At 50.8% G+C, this 17,488-nt stretch overlaps 2 protein-coding genes across 2 annotated transcripts; one reads left to right on the plus strand and one right to left on the minus strand.

The window, feature by feature from the left end:
- Positions 1–340: 340 nt before the first annotated feature.
- On the plus strand, positions 341–4,681 carry LOC120672564 (serine hydroxymethyltransferase 7-like). The gene is made up of 4 exons (XM_039953049.1): positions 341–1,747; positions 3,371–3,773; positions 3,921–4,022; positions 4,122–4,681. Exons 1-4 carry the CDS (start codon positions 701–703, stop codon positions 4,343–4,345), a joined length of 1,776 nt encoding a protein of 591 aa, XP_039808983.1. The 5' UTR covers positions 341–700; the 3' UTR covers positions 4,346–4,681.
- A 3,162-nt stretch (positions 4,682–7,843) lies between these two features.
- On the minus strand, positions 7,844–9,695 carry LOC120676952. The gene is made up of 2 exons (XM_039958300.1): positions 8,951–9,695; positions 7,844–8,796 (listed from the first exon to the last, which is right to left on the minus strand). Exons 1-2 carry the CDS (start codon positions 9,275–9,277, stop codon positions 8,185–8,187), a joined length of 939 nt encoding a protein of 312 aa, XP_039814234.1. The 5' UTR covers positions 9,278–9,695; the 3' UTR covers positions 7,844–8,184.
- Positions 9,696–17,488: the final 7,793 nt, after the last annotated feature.

Raw genomic sequence — 17,488 nt, forward strand, 5'->3', positions numbered from 1 at the left:
GCCAAACGTAAGCAAAATGCGTCAAACGTAAGCACACACGTCGCCACTCGCTTCAAACATTATTAAAAAATGTGTCTTTTTTACGATTTACATCTACTGTACTTCAGAGTCTGCAGCACAAAAAAATATTCATGGTGAATGACCGGTTGGACCCATTTGCAGTCACCAACGACCACGACGGCCCGAGTCCAGGGCCCAAGAGCAGGCACCCACCGGCCCAGGCAGCCAGCCCTCGTCGGGCACGTGCCCGTCCTCCCGGCCCGATGGCAACGGCATCGACCGTCTCCGGCCGGTTCCCCGTCCAGGTTCTTCCTCCCATTCGTCCATCCCTCCCCATCCCACCTCCACAACTCACGCGACGCGACCACATCACACCACCACCAACCCACAACTCTTGCCCTTCGTCAATTGGAGCACGGCGCCCATTCATTCCCCTCCGCCACCTCCTCCCTCAGCTGCTACCCTCCGCCTCCCCGATTCCAACGCGTCGTCTCGTACTCCCCAATTCCGTAAGCCTCGATTGATCCCCAAAGGCTCATGGTGTTCTCCGCCGCTGCGTCGCCTCTCGCAGCCACCGCCGCCTCTTCCTCCTGCGCCGCCCGCCTGCGCTGCTGCTGTCGCGTTGGTTGTTGTTGTTGTTGACGAATTAGCTAGTTAGGGTTTGTGATTTCGCGCGGATCGGTTGGGGAATCGGTAAGGTATGGATCTCTCGCGGCCCGCATCGTCGGACCTCTCGCTCGGGCTCCATTCTCACGGCCCCTCCCACGCCCACGCCCGCGTGCACGCGGTCGCCGCGCCGCTGCGGCTGTTCGACGACACGGAGGACGCCAAGCCGGAGCGTCTCGAGGGCGGGGAAGCAGGCGGGGAGAGGGAGGACGACGACGACGGGGGAGACCAGCACTTCTCCCTCCTCCGCCACTCGCTCTGCGTCAAGCGCCCGCGCCGCGCGGTCAACGGCGGTGGGGGCGGGGGAGGAGAGACCTCCTCCTGCTCGTCCTCGTCCGCGGCGTTGCGCCCCGCCAAGCGGCAGGCGACGGGGGAGGGCTGCCGCCCGGATCTGGAGACCCGCCGCACCGCGGTCCGCGCCTGGGGCAACCAGTCGCTGGCGGAGGCCGACCCGGACGTGCATGCGTTGATGGAGCTCGAGCTCGACCGCCAGGTGCGGGGCATCGAGCTCATCGCGTCGGAGAACTTCGTCTGCCGCGCGGTTCTCGACGCGCTTGGCAGCCACCTCACCAACAAGTACTCCGAGGGGCTCCCGGGTGCTCGCTATTACGGTGGGAACCAGCACATCGATGCCATCGAGCGGCTCTGCCACGAGCGCGCCCACACTGCCTTCGGACTCGACCCCGCCTGCTGGGGCGTCAATGTCCAGCCTTACTCGTGCACGTCCGCCAATTTGGGTGTCTACACGGGGCTACTTCAACCCAAGGATCGCATCATGGGGCTGGAACCACCGTCAGGCGGCCATGTTAGCCATGGTTACTACACTCCGGGTGGGAAGAAGGTGTCAGGCGCCTCTATTTTCTTCGAGAGTTTGTCGTACAAGGTGAACCCACAGACTGGGTTAATTGATTATGACAAGGTTGAGGAGCGGGCAATGGATTTCCACCCCAAAATTCTCATCTGTGGTGGGAGCTCATACCCCAGAGAGTGGGACTTTGCACGGATGAGGTTGATTGCTGATAAGTGCGGTGCGGTGCTTATGTGCGACATGGCGCATATCAGTGGTCTTGTTGCAGCAAAGGTACATGTCTACTGTTGAGGCATTATGATATTTTACAGTTTGTTACATTATATCCTGCTTGATGGTGTGCACAATAGTGCTAGGAGCAACTTCTAGGCCAACATTTTGTAATCTCACAATTAGTATGGCTGCATCCTGTTTCACAGCACACACAATTGTACTAGATATACATCTTAGTGTCGTATACGTCTTGTGTATTTGGAACCAAGAAACAACATATATATGCAAATCGAGCAAATCCTACTGTTATTTTACTGATTGATAATGCAGAAGAGCAGAAGGTTCTTTTTCTTTAGCCTCTTAGTCTTTCACCGTGGAAAAAACTAAGTCGCAACAATGGAACTTGTTGCTGATTTTACCTGTGGCCATGGTTGTTGCTACCTTTTTTCTCAGTTTTTCTAATAATTAAACCATTCAATGCATGATCTTGATGTCTGGTCTATTAGTTAGGTCGGTACTGTAGTATGATATGATGTTCAAATGCATAAGGTAGTATTCTGGTTGTATTTTGTGCTGAGTTTGCTCTTGGTCCCAGATATATAAGTTGACATGTGAATTCATACTATGTGTTTGGCCAATCACCTATCACCTGAAAGATGATTATGCTTTATGTGGGGCCTATTCAATTTTTATTGTTGGTTTTGTCTATGCTGGAAATGTCCTTATAATTGTAATGCTAAGGCAGTATTAGCACCTTTTACCACTTAAATGCATTGCAACTGAAATGAGCATGTTTTGCTTCAGCATATCAGATGTTTCCTTGCAAACTTCTTTTTTCCTTATTGCCTATGAAATTATAATTGTAGCTTCAAAGAAACTTGTAAACACCATATGTAGTTGCACATTCAGAGCAGGACAATCTACTTAGGTTGAAGAGCCATCATCAATGAAGCTAATAGTACTCTTTGCTCTCCATCCGCAACACAAACCCTTGCCTGAAAGGGTGTAAGCATAAAGCACTCCCTTGCTGAAAGGCTTGTTGTACTTACGGTTGTTTCAGGTGGCTGAAATCACGCTCATATTGAACTTGTATAGTATTGTACTTTAATCATAGGTGATACTGATTTTTAATCTTCAATGTGACCATCTTAAATTTGTTTTCTGTAAGTTCATGTTTGCTTGTGCGATATACACTTTGCTACCTCAATGCTATTTGATGTTGTTAGAGTAGCCACAATGTAGTGAAAAAGCGATGCTCGATTTCTCTCTCTTACTTCGGGCATCGATGGACAAGGATTTTGCCCCTGCAGCCGGCAATGCTCGATAAAAATTTTCTAGCATCGACGCCAGTAGAGTCATCAATGCCTGAATCCTGATCGATTAAAAAAATGAAGCCGGCAGAGCTGCCATGCGGCACCCAACTCTCATCTCCCACCCCAAGTCCAGTTAAAGTTTTTTTATTTTATTCTGTCACATGGGACCCACAACGATGCATGTACACTGCAGCAAAACTAAAAATCCAGCATCGTTTATGACAAGACCTTTGAAGCATTGAATTTGATACGTCACACTGTGGGTGCCCTTATGTGATGAGTTGTTTGTTGCTTGCTGTTTAAGTATGAGATGGACATGCACTGCTCAAAGAGTGTGATTTGCTGACACTTGATTATTTTGCCTTTGCAGGAATGTCGTAGCCCCTTCGAGTACTGTGATGTTGTTACGTCAACTACCCATAAGAACCTTAGGGGTCCTAGAGGTGGTATAATATTCTTCAGGAAAGGGAAAAAATTAAGGAAACGAGGTGGATCTTTTTCTCAAGGGGATGAGGGTGAATACGACTTCGAGGATAAGATAAATTTTGGTGTTTTCCCTTCAATGCAAGGAGGGCCCCATAATAATCATATTGCTGCCCTGGCAATAACCCTGAAGCAGGTAGCAACTCCTGAGTATAAAGCATACATTCAACAAGTCAAGAAAAATGCCCAGGCTTTGGCATCAGCCTTGCTCAGAAGAAAATGTAGATTGGTTACTGGGGGCACAGATAATCACTTAGTGCTATGGGATCTCAGAACTCTTGGCTTGACCGGTATAGTTCTTACTACTATTTTCGTTAATCACTGTCTGCCACTCTGCCCACTTAAATGCTCATAATTTTTTTATAAACTTTCATGTTTTTACTTCTTTTTTCCTTTTTGTATAAATGCTTATGATGTTGTACATTAAATTTGGATAGGCAAGATCTTTGAAAAGGTCTGTGAGGCATGCCACATATCTATTAACAAGACACCAATTTACGGGGATAATGGCTCGATATCACCAGGAGGTGTTCGAATTGGTTAGTTGTTTGGACTCAAACATTGTTTTTGGCCTTTTGTGTCTGCCACCAAATATAAATACAAAAGTCAGTCGTACTGATACAATTGTGTTGCTGCAGGAACTCCTGCAATGACTACTAGAGGTTGCTTAGAGGATGATTTCGAGTTGATTGCTGAGTTCCTCATCAGGGCGACTCAGATTGCTAGCAATGTTCTAAAAGAACATGGGAAACTACAAAAGGAGTTTCTACGAGGACTACAGAACAATAAGGATGTTGTAGAACTCCGTAATCAGGTCGAGGCATTTGCATCACAGTTTGCGATGCCAGGTTTTGATGTATGAATGTGCATATATACCACAGTTGCAATTATCCAGATTCATCGCTCATCAGCTACATTATCGTCCTTAAGCTCACCCATACTATCAGTCTCAGCTTCAGAACGAATATCCGAGATTGTTTTCTTCTGTTAGTTACCGGTATTGACTCTCAATTCAAGCAATTATATGTACAGTTCACTGTCCAAGTTGCGGATTATGTATGTAGTGGATCTTGGTATGATGATTTACTATAGGAGGTTTATTTTTTCTCTCTTACGGGACCTGTGTTGCTTTTTGAAACCTGTGGTTTTCCAGTCTGAATAAGCTTAACCATCTAATGTTTGGTTAATTATTACACAATTGGAAGCGGTAAAATGTACTGGGGCCTACAATCTGTTTCGTAAGTTTGCAAAGCCATTGAGCAGTAGGTGCTTATGTCCTTACAGTTGAGTGTTGAGATTTTGCTGCTTTATTGTTCATGCTTTCATGATCTTATTGAATGCTTTGGGAGTTTGTAGGTAGATTTTTGTTGATGTTAACATCTTGATTTTGTCAGCATTACCTTTTGCAGGACCGGCCTGAATGTACATCTAAAGCAGTGGAGACTAAATCCGACAACAGTGACACGGATGTCAATATTTTCAGCTAATGACATGATGAGGCTCCTTTTGTTCGTTGTCAGGGAGAGAAACATCATGAAAATTTCGCATATATTGCCGGCTTGCAGACTAATCCGGCTTCAGCCCAGACTCGCGCCCCTCGTTTTCGGAGGCCCGGAGTCACTCGACCGCGACACCAACAAACGACGCCTTTTTTTTTTCCCGGCCATGATCCGCTTCAGTTGCCTGTCGCCGATCGATCCATGGGCAATTGGGCATCGTATCCCATCTGTGCCAACCCGATCTTTCCTCGAGGAAAATGATGGCCCGGCACCGATCCATCGACCCGACGTCGCGAGGTCCTTTTCTACAATGCCCAGCAGAAAAGCCGCGCGACTCCCCAGTCCCCGTCGCAGCTGCCGCCGTTCCAGAAAAAAAAACGCTTTAATCATGGCGATCCACCGCGGTTTTTTATTTTTTTATTTCGTTTTTTACAAAAATATATTTTTGTTTTCGAAATTTACAGAAATATACCACGGCAGGCCCGAGAAAAATGATGGCCCGGCACCGATCCATCGACCCGACGTCGCGAGGTCCTTTTCTTCAATGCCCAGCAGAAAAGCCGCGCGACTCCCCAGTCCCCGTCGCAGCTGCCGCCGTTCCAGAAAAAAAAAACGCTTTAATCATTGCGATCCACCGCGGTTTTTTATTTTTTTATTTTTCAATTTCGTTTTTTACAAAAATATATTTTTGTTTTCGAAATTTACAGAAATATACCCTGGCAGCCCCGCTGCTGGGCGGCCGGGGCTTTTCTGCAAAAACTTTCGCAGAAAATTTGCAGCCGGATCCCTGGAGGACCGGTCGCCCGGCAGCGGGGCGGCCGGCCCCCCAAGCCGCCCGGCAGTGGGGCGGCGGGTCCTGGCCACCCGCCAGCAGGGTGACCGGCTCCCCCACCCTTATATAAGGGTTGGCTGGTCTCCCCACACCTCATTTGCATCACTGAAATTCCAGAAACCAAGAAAAGAGAGGGAGAGCGGCGAAGCCCTGCCGGATTTTCGAGCCGGCAACTGCAGGTAACCAAAATTCTTCTACGCTTTACAAATAGATTATGTTGTAATTATTTTTATTGACACAGTAGATTAGCAAAAATTACAATTTGTGGATGCATCACAAATTGTTGACAAAAATATAATATGTTGTATCCACTGTGTCAACAAAAATAATTACAACATAATCTATTTGTAAAGCGTAGAAGAATTTTGGTTACCTGCAGTCGCCGGCTCGAAAATCAGGCAGGGCTTCGCTTCTCTCCCTCTCTTTTCTTGGTTTCTGGAATTTTAGTGATGCAAATAAGGTGTGGAGGGACTAGCCAACCCTTATATAAGGGTGAGGGAGCTGATCACCCTGCTGGCGGGCGGCCAGGACCCGCCGTCCCACTGCCGGGCGGCCTGGGGGCCGGCCGCCCCGCTGCCGGGCGACCGGTCCTCCAGGGACCCGAGCGTAAATTTTCTATGAAAGTTTTGCAGAAAAGCCCCTGCCGCCCGGCAGCGGGACGGCCAGGATATATTCCTGTAAATTGCGAAAACAAAATTATATTTTTTAAAAAACAAAATTGAAAAATATAAAAATAAAAAAAACCGCGCGATCCACCACCCGCTGCCAGCTTCCGGGGACACCAGCCCATCCCGACAAGCGCTACGGGACGGGGACGCGGCCGGCGCCGCCACAGTGTTCTTCGCAGCGCTGCCCCGACCGTCGTCCATCTCCCTCGGCGTCGTCGAGACCTGACCATGTCCACCCGACCCAATTAATCCGACCCAACCCATCCCAAAAAGCCCGACCCGACCCGACCCAACTATGTGACGGGCTAGGTACGGATCAAAATATTTAATCCAAAACTCAAAAAAAAATCCAATCAAACTCGAAAATACACACAAAATTGCGGGCCAACACAACCCAACCCGAACCGACCATGTCATGGGTCAGCCATGGGCTAACATTTTTGACCCGAATCTCGTAGTGACTCAACCCGAATCCGATCCAACCCGACTGATTATCAGTCCTCGTCGGCCACGCTTCGCCGGCCTTCGTCCTCGGGACCGGCCAGCCCGCGTCGGCGAGGGATGGGGGGCGCGAGGGGTACAGGGAATCTGCCGGAGCCGGAGCCCGGCCCCGCTATTCTTTCGTTGGTGGAGGCCGTAATGATGGGCGGGGACGGAGGTGAGACCGCCACTACGAGTAAAGAACTGGCGAGATCCTCGGCGTTTCACACATTGCTTTCAGGGTTTCGTTTTCCTTTTCCTAATGGAGGAAGAAACAGTGCCTGGCCCGAAGTGGCACCCGGTGGATACGAAATGGGCGCCAAGTAATCATGCACACGCCGCGCGGCTTTTGTTTCCTCCTACAGGCCTCTCGTCTGATTGAACGGGCACCTGGCCGTGGAGAAAGGGGGCTATCATGGCTCCCCTTTTTGCCGGCGATGTGATCCGCGTCGCCGTCGCCGGCGCGGTCGTTAGGCTCCGGCCTCCGGCTCCGCCAAAGGCATGGCACGCAGTTGCCGTGTGGACACGAGAGATGCTACTGATTTGCTAGGCTGATGAACTTGCTAGCCAGTGCTACTGATGATGGCTTGGGCCTAGTTCGTGAGGATGCCTCCTGACGCGAGCTGACGTAAGGAAAGGGTCCTGAAGTTGAAGCCGCGGACTTGAGTGAAATCGGGGAGGAGCGCAAAGGGGGCGGAACTGCGGAAGCAAAGCACGCACCAGAGCTGGGCTGGCCTGTTCTGTTCTTTTTCCAGCGGCGATAGCAAGGGTCCAGCCTACGCCACACCCCCCAGGCGAACAAACAAAAAGCAACCTTTCGATGCGCAGCTGCGAGTGTGCCGCCGATTCCTGAACCGGGATCTCTTCCTGTGATCGATCAGTTGCATCTCCCCTCCCTCTCTTTCATCCCCATCATGTCTCTCCTTTCATGGCAGAGACGCAGACGCAACAACGAGAAAGGAACAGCATCATGGTCATGGCCAACCAAAATGCTGCAACACAAGAAAGAAGATGGGGAGTGGGGACAGCATGCTAGTAACATTGCTATAGCTAGGGAGACTGCTAGTACGAGTACGAGTGCGTATTAACTTTGCTTGTACCACCATGCAAGCAAGCAACAAGCATCATGCATTCATTCATGTGAATTCGTGATGATGATCTTTATGCTGGGTCGTCCGGGGCAGTGAGCCTCGATCGGAGGTGTGTGGCCGATCGATGGAGATCAGTGGCTGCACAGGTCGGAGAGTTCCTTCCTGCCCTCGACAATGTCGTCCAGGAAGTCGTCGAGCTGGCACACCAGGCTGTCCGTGCCGGTGCGGAGCACGTCCAGCCACGCCTTGAGCTCCTCCACCTTGTCCTTGACGGCGCCGCCCTCGCACTTGCGGCCCGCCGCGGCGGCGCGCTCCACCTCCTCCCGCGCGGCCTCCACGGCGGCGCGCGCGCACCGGAACTCGCACATCCTGATCCGCGGCGCGCCGGGGCCGTCGGACTCGGCCTCCTCCGCCATCCTCTGCTGCAGCATTGCGATGGACGCCGCGAAGCCGCCGCCGCCGCCGCCCGCGCCGTCCTCCGCGGCGCACGGTCCCCCGGCCGCGGCGGCGCGGGAGACGGCGCCGCTGGCGAGGATGAGTAGGAGGAGCGAGCTCGCGTGGTGCAGCGCGTAGAGGAGCCCCCGGAAGCCGTTGAAGCCGGTGAGCCTGGCGTCCGTGGCGCGCAGCAGCAGCCGCCCGTCCAGCTGCAGCGAGAGCGGCGCGATCCTGGCGTCCGCGAGCGCGCGGTTCTCCTCCTCCGCGGCCATGGCCTCCCTCCTCGACGCGGAGATCGCCCTCATCACCTGCGCGCACCGATCAGCAACCGGAGCCAAGAAATCATCAGACATCAGAGGAAGAAAAACATAGCACCAAAAGCTTCACCCGATCATGATTACACTCTCGATCGATCGCAGGGTGTTCCATTCAACGGGGAGCATCCGAACACCAGCTACTAACCTGGCGAGTGGCGAGAGGGGAGGGGTCCTGGAGCCAGTCCTCCAGCGCCGCGGCGGCGCAGGACGCCGCCGCGCAGTACCGCTCGACGGAGGCGAGGCCGAGCTTGACGGCGAGGCAGGCGTCCCAGAGGCGCGCCGTCTCGTCCATGTACTCGTCGAGCCAGCGCCCGCCCGGCGGCAGGTGGAGCTGGCCCACCATGAGCGTGAGCTGCGAGTGCAGCCCCCTGAGCAGCGCGGCGGCCCGGAGCAGAGCCGGCAGCGACGACAGCCCGCCGGCGCGGCCCAGGTCGTCCAGCCCGCGCGCCAGGGACGTGAAGAAGGCGTTCATGGCGTCCTCCGCTGCCTCTTCAGCCGCCGCCGCCGCCGCACTGTTGGAATCGGGAAAGGGACGCCGGCTCGGCTGGCTATATATAGCTAGCCACCGCGCGGTGCACCGGCACGGGCAAGCAAGGGGGAGCGATCGAAGAAGAGAAGGAGCAGCGGGGCAGAGGAGCAGGAGAGCACGGGACTGGGTCACTGGGAGAGACGGGCAGGCGACAGACACGGGAGGGGAGGAGTGCCGCGCGGAGGAGCGCAATGATGCGTGTCTAGACAGGAGGGGGAAGGGTGATGATGGCGAGAGGCAGCGGCCGAGTAGCCATGGTCGCCGGCCGCTCTTGCGTTCCCGGGTCGCCCTGCTCGGGCGCGCGGCCTTTGTGCTGTGTCCGTGCGGCAGCGGGCAGGTCGCGGCGTGTACGGGTGGGCGGGCGGGCGTGCCTACCAAACTTTTAACGTGCCGGGGTTCGGCTTTGCTCTGGTTTTCAGCCAATCAGGGAAGGAGAGTTAGCGTTAACCGCGGTCATCGGTTTGACCGCGCCGCAGCTGTTTACCATTACCACCGGGAAGGAAGGGCGGTGTGGATGAGTGGATCCCTGTCAGCCAAGTGGGGCCCTTGGAGGTTTCCTGCTGGCGGCACTCGTTGAATTTCCCTGTCCACTTTGCCTGCTTATTCAGGTCCCTGTCCCTGTACGAACCTATGCAGGCTCTTTCTTCTTCTTCTCTTAAAGAGGCCTGTCTGTGTGTAAATGGGCTTGAGTAGGGCTCCCAATATTGTCCTTTGAAATTCAAAACTATTATCCTTTGATTTGAAATGATCCAAAACTAACCTCCGTTTTTTTTATAAAAAATATCAGCAGGAAGCTCGTCGTTCCCCGGATTAGGTTTCTCTCGAACAGTCTTCTTCAGCAAGGTTTATTACATTAAGCAATACGATATTCAGTGCCATAAGTCCGATCAGCCCTCGTGTTATTCGATTCTATCTCATACTGCTGCCCTCCTTTATTCCCTTAACCCTCCTTTCCAACTCAGAGATGCAAATCTTATCCTGCCAATCCCACCACCATCAATCCATCATCTGAGCTCACTCAAATTCCCCCACAGGCCAGTCCGGCTCCTACCGTCAAGGAGCACGAGGAGCTGCTCGTAGCTAGAGATCTCCAGAAATACCGGGATGCCGATCGGATTAGTCCAAATCTTTCTCATCACCCAAGCTTTCACAAAACACTTGTCCAAACCTTTCTCAACACCAGTTCCAGTTCTCTTCCCCATCTGAAAACATGACTGATCAGTGATTATCAATCCTACGAAAAGAAAAGAAAAGAAAAGGAAGAGGTAGGTGCCATTGAATTCACTGGGATTTGCCTGCCAGCCTCTGATGCTGCCAGAGAGCACGATCTCCCTGTCCCGGGGCTGGAGGAGCAGTAGCCCGACATGCATGAGATTAGCATGGTTCCGGTCTGCCTGCCAGAGCAGCCGAGTTTTCGTGCTGCGCCCCGTGTTCCCATCCTGCCTGTCGCACACGCTGGGATCCCAAAGCCTGCCGAGACATGTTCGCAGCAAACGCTAGCACCCGTGGCCTCGCAGGGCAGACCGGGGCAGCGGACACGCATGATCACGGCGCACGCCATGGCGGCAGGCAGGGCACCGCGGCGAGCTCCCGAGCTCGAGGACCGGACTGGCCGACGACTGGGCGGGCGGTAAGTTTCCTTGTCCTGCAGCTGCAGGCCCGTGCCCTGTCTCAACCCGACTCCCCGTTTCTTGGGGGCAATGGCAATCCATCACCACGGCCGTAATCCAGATCAAACCTTTTGACTAAGAGCGGCATCAGAGCAAATCGTTCCTTCCTCTGCTTTTACATTTTTTTCCCCTTCCATTTGATGAACATACAAGAACCGTGGTGTTATCATGTCAGCAAGGTCGCAAGCGAACAGGCAGACACATGTAATCGCTAGCCACATGGGTAGATCTTGGCGAAAAGGAGTGGATTTCATCTGGGCGTGGTTAGGTTATGGCTAACTGCCGGTGATCTGCTCGTGGGATCTCGGGGAATGTGATGCTGTTCTTGTTCCTCGGCGATCGGGGAGATAAACAAGGCTCGGACAAGGGCATGCTGCTCCATTAAACAAACCGCCTTTTTTTGTGTGTGGTGGAGATGCTTTGCTCGTCGGGCAAAACAGCCTGCTTAGCCGCGATCTCGTGTGATCTAATAAAGAAAACTATCGCATAGCAAACATGCCATTGGCGTCTAGAAGCTTGCATTTTTAAATATGGGGAGATCGATTTGTTTGTACTAATGTGATCCAAACATGAATATTCGGTTTGTATCTTCCTAATTTGGGCATTCATAGTCCAACAGGTGATGAGGTGGCATGCTTAATTGATACCCAATATGAAATCTGTGTCTTGGCAATATATGTCCCCTGCAAAACAACTAGAACTTTTTTTAATACAAATAGAACGCATGAGAAGATCAGCATACATACAGTGGATCTAAATAATTCTTGCTTTCTCTTTTTGGCTCTTTAAGATGAGAGAAGATGCATTCCTCACAACAACAAAAAAGAAAGAAAAGAAAATAAACGTGAGAAGATGCATGGTGTGTGGAACCACCACAAGGTCATGTTTAGTTCCCACTCCATAAACCCCGTAAACAAAAAAATGTCAAATCGAATATTTCGACACATGCATGGAGTACTAAGTAAAGTCTATTTACAAAACTTTTTGCATGGATGGGCTGTAAACCGCGAGACGAATCTAATGAGCCTACTTAATCTATGATTTGCAACAGTGATGCTACAGTACCATCAACTAATTATAGATTAATCATGGATTAATTAGCATCATTAGATTCGTCTCGCGATTTACAATCCATCTGTACAAAAAAAAATTGTAAATAAACTTCATTTAGTACTTCAAATTAGCAAAATTCTTTCGCAAAATTTTTTTACCTTTCAACTAAACAAGGCCTAAGATTTGCTCATCTGCACCCAGCTAGCAGCCACATGGTCGAAGCGACAAAGTCTGCTACCCTCTCGAGTGAGTCCCATCATGGTCACTTATGGCAGTAATTATAACCGCAATCACCGTGTTCGGCTGATCTTCAGCGCTCCAGCCCTACAGTATTTCTCTCTCACATCACTCCAGCTCCAGCCTCCAGCCACCTAATAGTATTTTTCTCTCACACCACTCCAACTCCAGCCTCCAGCTCCAGCCTGCCGAACACGGTGATTATGTCTGCCCAAAAGGTCAAAGCAGGCAAAAACCCCTTTTGAAAGAAACCCCTAATGGAGGCCATATCTAGCCTCATACTGTATCTATACGTGTGCATGTTGGGTTGATCTCCACCGGTTAGCCCAACGACTATCTGGGCCTTTGACTCGCGCTCTGATCGGGAGCGCCCAGCCCAATGCAAGGCTGGTGAGCCCCAGTCGTGCAATGCAATAAATAGGAGGTGGGGGCCAGTGGCACATCTAACGAGGTTCGCTGCCGTCACTGTTCCACCGTCCCAACCCTTGACCGATCAAGACGGTGCACTGTGAGCGACGGGAAGCTCCACCACGCCATCGCCGGAACGCCGTCGCAACTGCCACACGTCTACACCGCCCGTCACTGCCCTAGCGCAGATCCTCACCGACGAACCCGCTGTGGCCCTGGAGAAAGAAAGTAACCTTCCGGTCTACACCTAGTAGATCCTAATCCTAATAGTGCACAGTTAAATGTACAAAAAATATACATAAACAAATTTCTTTACATAAAAAAGAATAAAGGATGGTAAGAGTTTGTATAACAAATATGCTCGCAAGGACAGTGTAACTATATTATACTTCTCTTGGCAACAGGGGCGGAGGTAGAGAGAAATTGAGGGGGTGCGGCACTTCATAGGACTAGAAAATATGATTGATTTTCAAGCAAATATGATCAAAGTTTAAGGGTAATTTGATTTTTTTGTGGGTGCGTCCGCACCCACAACTTGTAATCTGGCTCCGCCCCTGCTTGGCAATATACATGTCTTTGAAATATGTTTATTAGACTTTGTGTCGAATGCTCTAAACAAACAACTTAAACCACTCCGATGTCTTAAAACAATGAGCACTTTAGCCGTGCCGCATGGTCATTTTCTCTTATATTCTTGTCGTCCCCATTTCTCAAAGCCTCCTTTTCTTCCTTTTTCTAATAATAATAATAATTGTAGTGCCTACTTAGAAAAGCCTTGAAATAGTTTCAAATAAAATGAGCATTCATATTTCTTTAAGGGAAAGGAAAGGAGCACTACTGCACTACTATATGAAAAGGCTTCGAATACAATACAACTCCACACAATCTAGCAGTGCCACTGCTATATGGAGCCACTCAGACCCAGGGCCAGGCCAGGCAGCAATAATGCGCTCATCGAATTCTTGACTGGTAATCAGCAGCAATCAGTCGGGCAGTACCCGGGGCTCATGATGCTGCCTCGCGAGCCCTAGACAGGAGCCCCAGAAAGGCTGCCGCCTGATTATTTGCCCTGGTCCTTGGCCGAGTTTGGTTGGGGGGGTGAAAAAGTTTTTATGAAAACTTTTCGTCCCTTTGACCACTAATTAAAGGTATTAAATGAAGTCTAATTACAAACAATCTCCACATTATGGTACTGTAACATATGTTGTAGCTAATAAGATTTTTGACCGCATGATTAGAGGATGATTAGGTGCAGTTAATGTAGCAACCATGTAACCAATCACGGTGGAACTTACTCATGAGATTCGTCTCGAAAAGTTACATCCATCCTTGAAAAGGTTTCGCAAATAAACTTCGTTTAGTATTCCATGCATGCATTCGTCTTTTTGTGAAATTTTTTTCACGTTATGAACCAAACATGGCCCTTTTTGGACACGCCATGATGGGTAATGCCCCGGCTTAACTCGGCCGGCCCCGGTTTTAAAACGCCCCCTGCTGTCCCGGCCGGTGGCCAACATGGTCTCAGAATCAGCACTAATGATCTGCTGCGCGCGCCGGTCGCGAGCGAGGAGCAGCGGCGCTAGGCTGTAAAGATCGCGGAGCACGACGACGAGGATGGCGAGGGCGAGAGAGGGTTCTGCTGCCTGCGTGTCAGGCCAGACGGGTGGATGGACGCAGCGGCAGCCGGCGAGCTTGCTGCCGCCATGATGCGGTTCGGTATTGGGGCGGGGGAAATCTACGGTTTGTCGGGGGGCGGCACCGCAGGCGACACGACATGCCAGCATGGCTGCTGCGTCGTCCGACGAAGGGTTGGGGCGGATCGGGATGGGGTGGGGGGGTCGCCGGGCGCCGGCACGATTCGCAGCTACGGCTTCGGGCCATGATTCGGAGCACGCGCGGCCGGTTGCCGATGGCTGGCGGTTGAGGCACCGCCCGCGCGGTGGCAACGTCCGCTCGGGGATGCTGGTGTGGTTTTGTGAAGAACTTGCCGCGGGGCATGCAGCCTGCTTGCCTTCATCTGCTGACCAGAGGTTCTCCTGATTCCTGGAGCAGGAGGGAATGAGCGTTGCGAAAACACTTCGGGGTTTGTTTAGATTCTAAAACTTTACGACCCAAAATGTCACATAAATGTTTGGACACACATATAAAATATTAATTAAAATTTATTTACAAAACTTTTTACACGAATGGATTGTAAATCGCGAGACGAATCTAATAAACTTATTCAATCCATATTTTGCAATAGTGATGCTACAGTAACCATACGTTAATTATGGTTTAATCGTGAATTAATTAATCTCATTAAATTCGTCTCGTGATTTACAGTCCATCCGTGCAAAAAAAAAATGTAAATAGATTTTATTTAATACTTCAAATCAGCAAAATTTTGTTTTCAAAACTTTTAGCCAAATAATTTAAACACACCATCGGACTTTGTAGGGGTAGTGGAGTACTCTGCAGCTGAGGGCTGACCATTCGAGCCTTCGGATCCACGATCCTACCTGCAGCGCACTGCTGCGCAGTCCTTCCAATCAGGATTCCAATGCTCTGGGTCAGTAAAAAACAACCAAACAAAAGGAGAAGTGGGGCATCCAACCAAACCACATCCCCTAACGTTTATGGGCCAGCAATTACAGGCCCACTTAATTACAAGGTCGTCGAGCAGCGGCCGAAATGCATGAACACATGGGCCGCAAAGCTTCGCCTGTGCCCGCCGCATCTCTCTCCTCGCCCGTCCATCCGTCCCCACAATCCAGCCCAACCAAGAAGCGAGTATGCGCGGCCCATTAACAGCAAACGAAACTAGCGTGGGAAGAAGCGCTGCAAACAATTCCGACAACCTTTCTAAAAAAAACAATTCCGACAAGGAAAAAGCTAAGGAACGACTGGCCACCCAGCCCAGCAAGCCGCATCCAAACCGGCCCATCAACTCGCCCCGACATCCCCTCCCTCCATTCCAAATCCGGATCCAGGATTGTTTCCTCATCCCGCATCGCCCTGCTCCAACGGGCAAACCACCGCCGCTCCGCGCGGAGGTGCTGCCGGCGGAGGTTGGCGGACCGGCGGGAGGACCCGATGAGGGGTTTGCAGAGGCCCCTGCTCGGGTGGATCTCGAACGGGGAGCAGTGGCGGAGGCGGCTGCGAGGAGTAGCGGCAGAGGCGGCATGGCGGAAACATCCGCCAGCGGCGCTGGAGAGGAGGCCCCGCCGGGAGGTGTTGGCCGCGGCGGCACCGGCGGCTTGCATCAAGGGAGGAAGGCGCTTGCGATGCGGGGTCCCAGGCCGACTACCTCCTCCACCTCCGCGGACCCAGGATCCGATGACGACGCAGCGAATGAAGTCGCGGGTCGCCCGCGAACAAGGGCGTCGAGTCGTGGGGGAGGCGCCAACTCCCCGATGAGGGCAGCGCCCGGCACGGCACCACTCCCCCCTGCTGGGAAATCACGGTGACTACTCTCTATTCTCCAAATTTTTTTTCTGCCGAGTTGTTTTGTTTAAGGCAATTTTGTATCAAATTGCGTGGCAACTTTGTATCATTTTTGTGTTTTTTTTCAAGGAAAACATATAGCACCATGAGACACCAAGTGGTTGCCGGAGTAGGTTCCAGTAGACAAGCAAAACCGAAATATTTTACTGGAGCCAAAATTGATTGTTTAGTATTCATTAGAGGCCATAAGAGCAGAGTAGCTGGAGGTTGAGGCAGAACAGTAACCACAGTTGCAGGGCAGTGAGAAGGGTTCTTGTATGTGGAGCTATAGGTATGCCCATTTCCTTGAACAACATAAGATGCAACACTACAGTGAATGTGGTGTCTTGGTTGCGGACAGAGACCCTGGCTGTGTGACTGCAGCGACTGTGGCTACTGCTGCTGGAATTATGATCAGCCTCTGGAAGCAAAATCATGTTTCTTGGCCATAAAACGAATGGGCGACTTCATGATTTTTCCTTAGCAGCAACTTATTTTCTGTTATCATGTGAGTTATTCAACTGATTTTTCTACAGATACTCTTTCCCGTGCACCAAGAGAATATAGCGCAGCCGGGCGGCGATGGCCACTGATTCGCATTTGCTGTAAATATTCCAGATAAGAAGTTTCAAATCATAGACTCTCTAAGGAACAACGACAATGCTGAATTGAGATGGAAAGCCAATCAGGTGCGTGCAAAAGTGATTACCCTATGGAACAAGTACACATCTAAGGTTCAGGGGTGCAAGATTCCTACCATTTACAACTTCGAGACGCAGTTCATTGAGGGGCACAAACAATTCGGGATGTAAGCACAAGTCATTCTTATCTTTTTATCCTAAACTGAATTCCAAACTGTAGATATTGTAACATTTTGTAAGTTCTACATTATCTAACATTTGTCTCTCTTTTTTTATGCCCTCAATCTCAGTCATGATTGCGGTCTGTTCACCCTCAAGGCTATAGAGCACTGGGATGGACACAACCTCCCAAATATGATGGAGTTTGATGAAATGAAGCTGAGGAAGCGAGTTCTTCATGTGTGGCTTCATAGCCCGACCAACAAGCTAGAGAACAAGACTGAACTATTCTCAAAGGGAAAGGGAAAAATGTCAAATCAGTAGGCTAGGAGCGGAGTGGGGAAGGGGAGGAGAGATGTGCGTATTTTTCACATGATGCATATACTCTGTATATAGATGCTCCCATTTTATTTTTAATTGATGCTCAGATATGCTCAGATATTCTGTAATATACTTGCGACCAGTTCAACGGACAACTTTTATGCAATTTGTGGCTAGTCCAACAGCAACTTGTGATTTTT

This window comes from Panicum virgatum, chromosome 5N, assembly GCF_016808335.1.
Source record: "Panicum virgatum strain AP13 chromosome 5N, P.virgatum_v5, whole genome shotgun sequence".
Classification (NCBI taxonomy): Eukaryota; Viridiplantae; Streptophyta; class Magnoliopsida; order Poales; family Poaceae; genus Panicum; species Panicum virgatum.

What these genes read in the sequence shown, in the direction of transcription:
- LOC120672564 (XM_039953049.1), top strand. Translation starts at nt 701, where the DNA reads ATGGATCTCTCGCGGCCCGCATCGTCGGACCTCTCGCTCGGGCTCCAT. An exon ending in CAGAACTCTTGGCTTGACCG is followed by an intron (nt 3,774 to 3,920) that starts GTATAGTTCTTA and finishes AAATTTGGATAG; the next exon opens with GCAAGATCTTTGAAAAGGTC. An exon ending in ACCAGGAGGTGTTCGAATTG is followed by an intron (nt 4,023 to 4,121) that starts GTTAGTTGTTTG and finishes GTGTTGCTGCAG; the next exon opens with GAACTCCTGCAATGACTACT.
- LOC120676952 (XM_039958300.1), bottom strand. Translation starts at nt 9,277, where the DNA reads ATGAACGCCTTCTTCACGTCCCTGGCGCGCGGGCTGGACGACCTGGGC. An exon ending in CCCCTCTCGCCACTCGCCAG is followed by an intron (nt 8,797 to 8,950) that starts GTTAGTAGCTGG and finishes CGGTGCGCGCAG; the next exon opens with GTGATGAGGGCGATCTCCGC.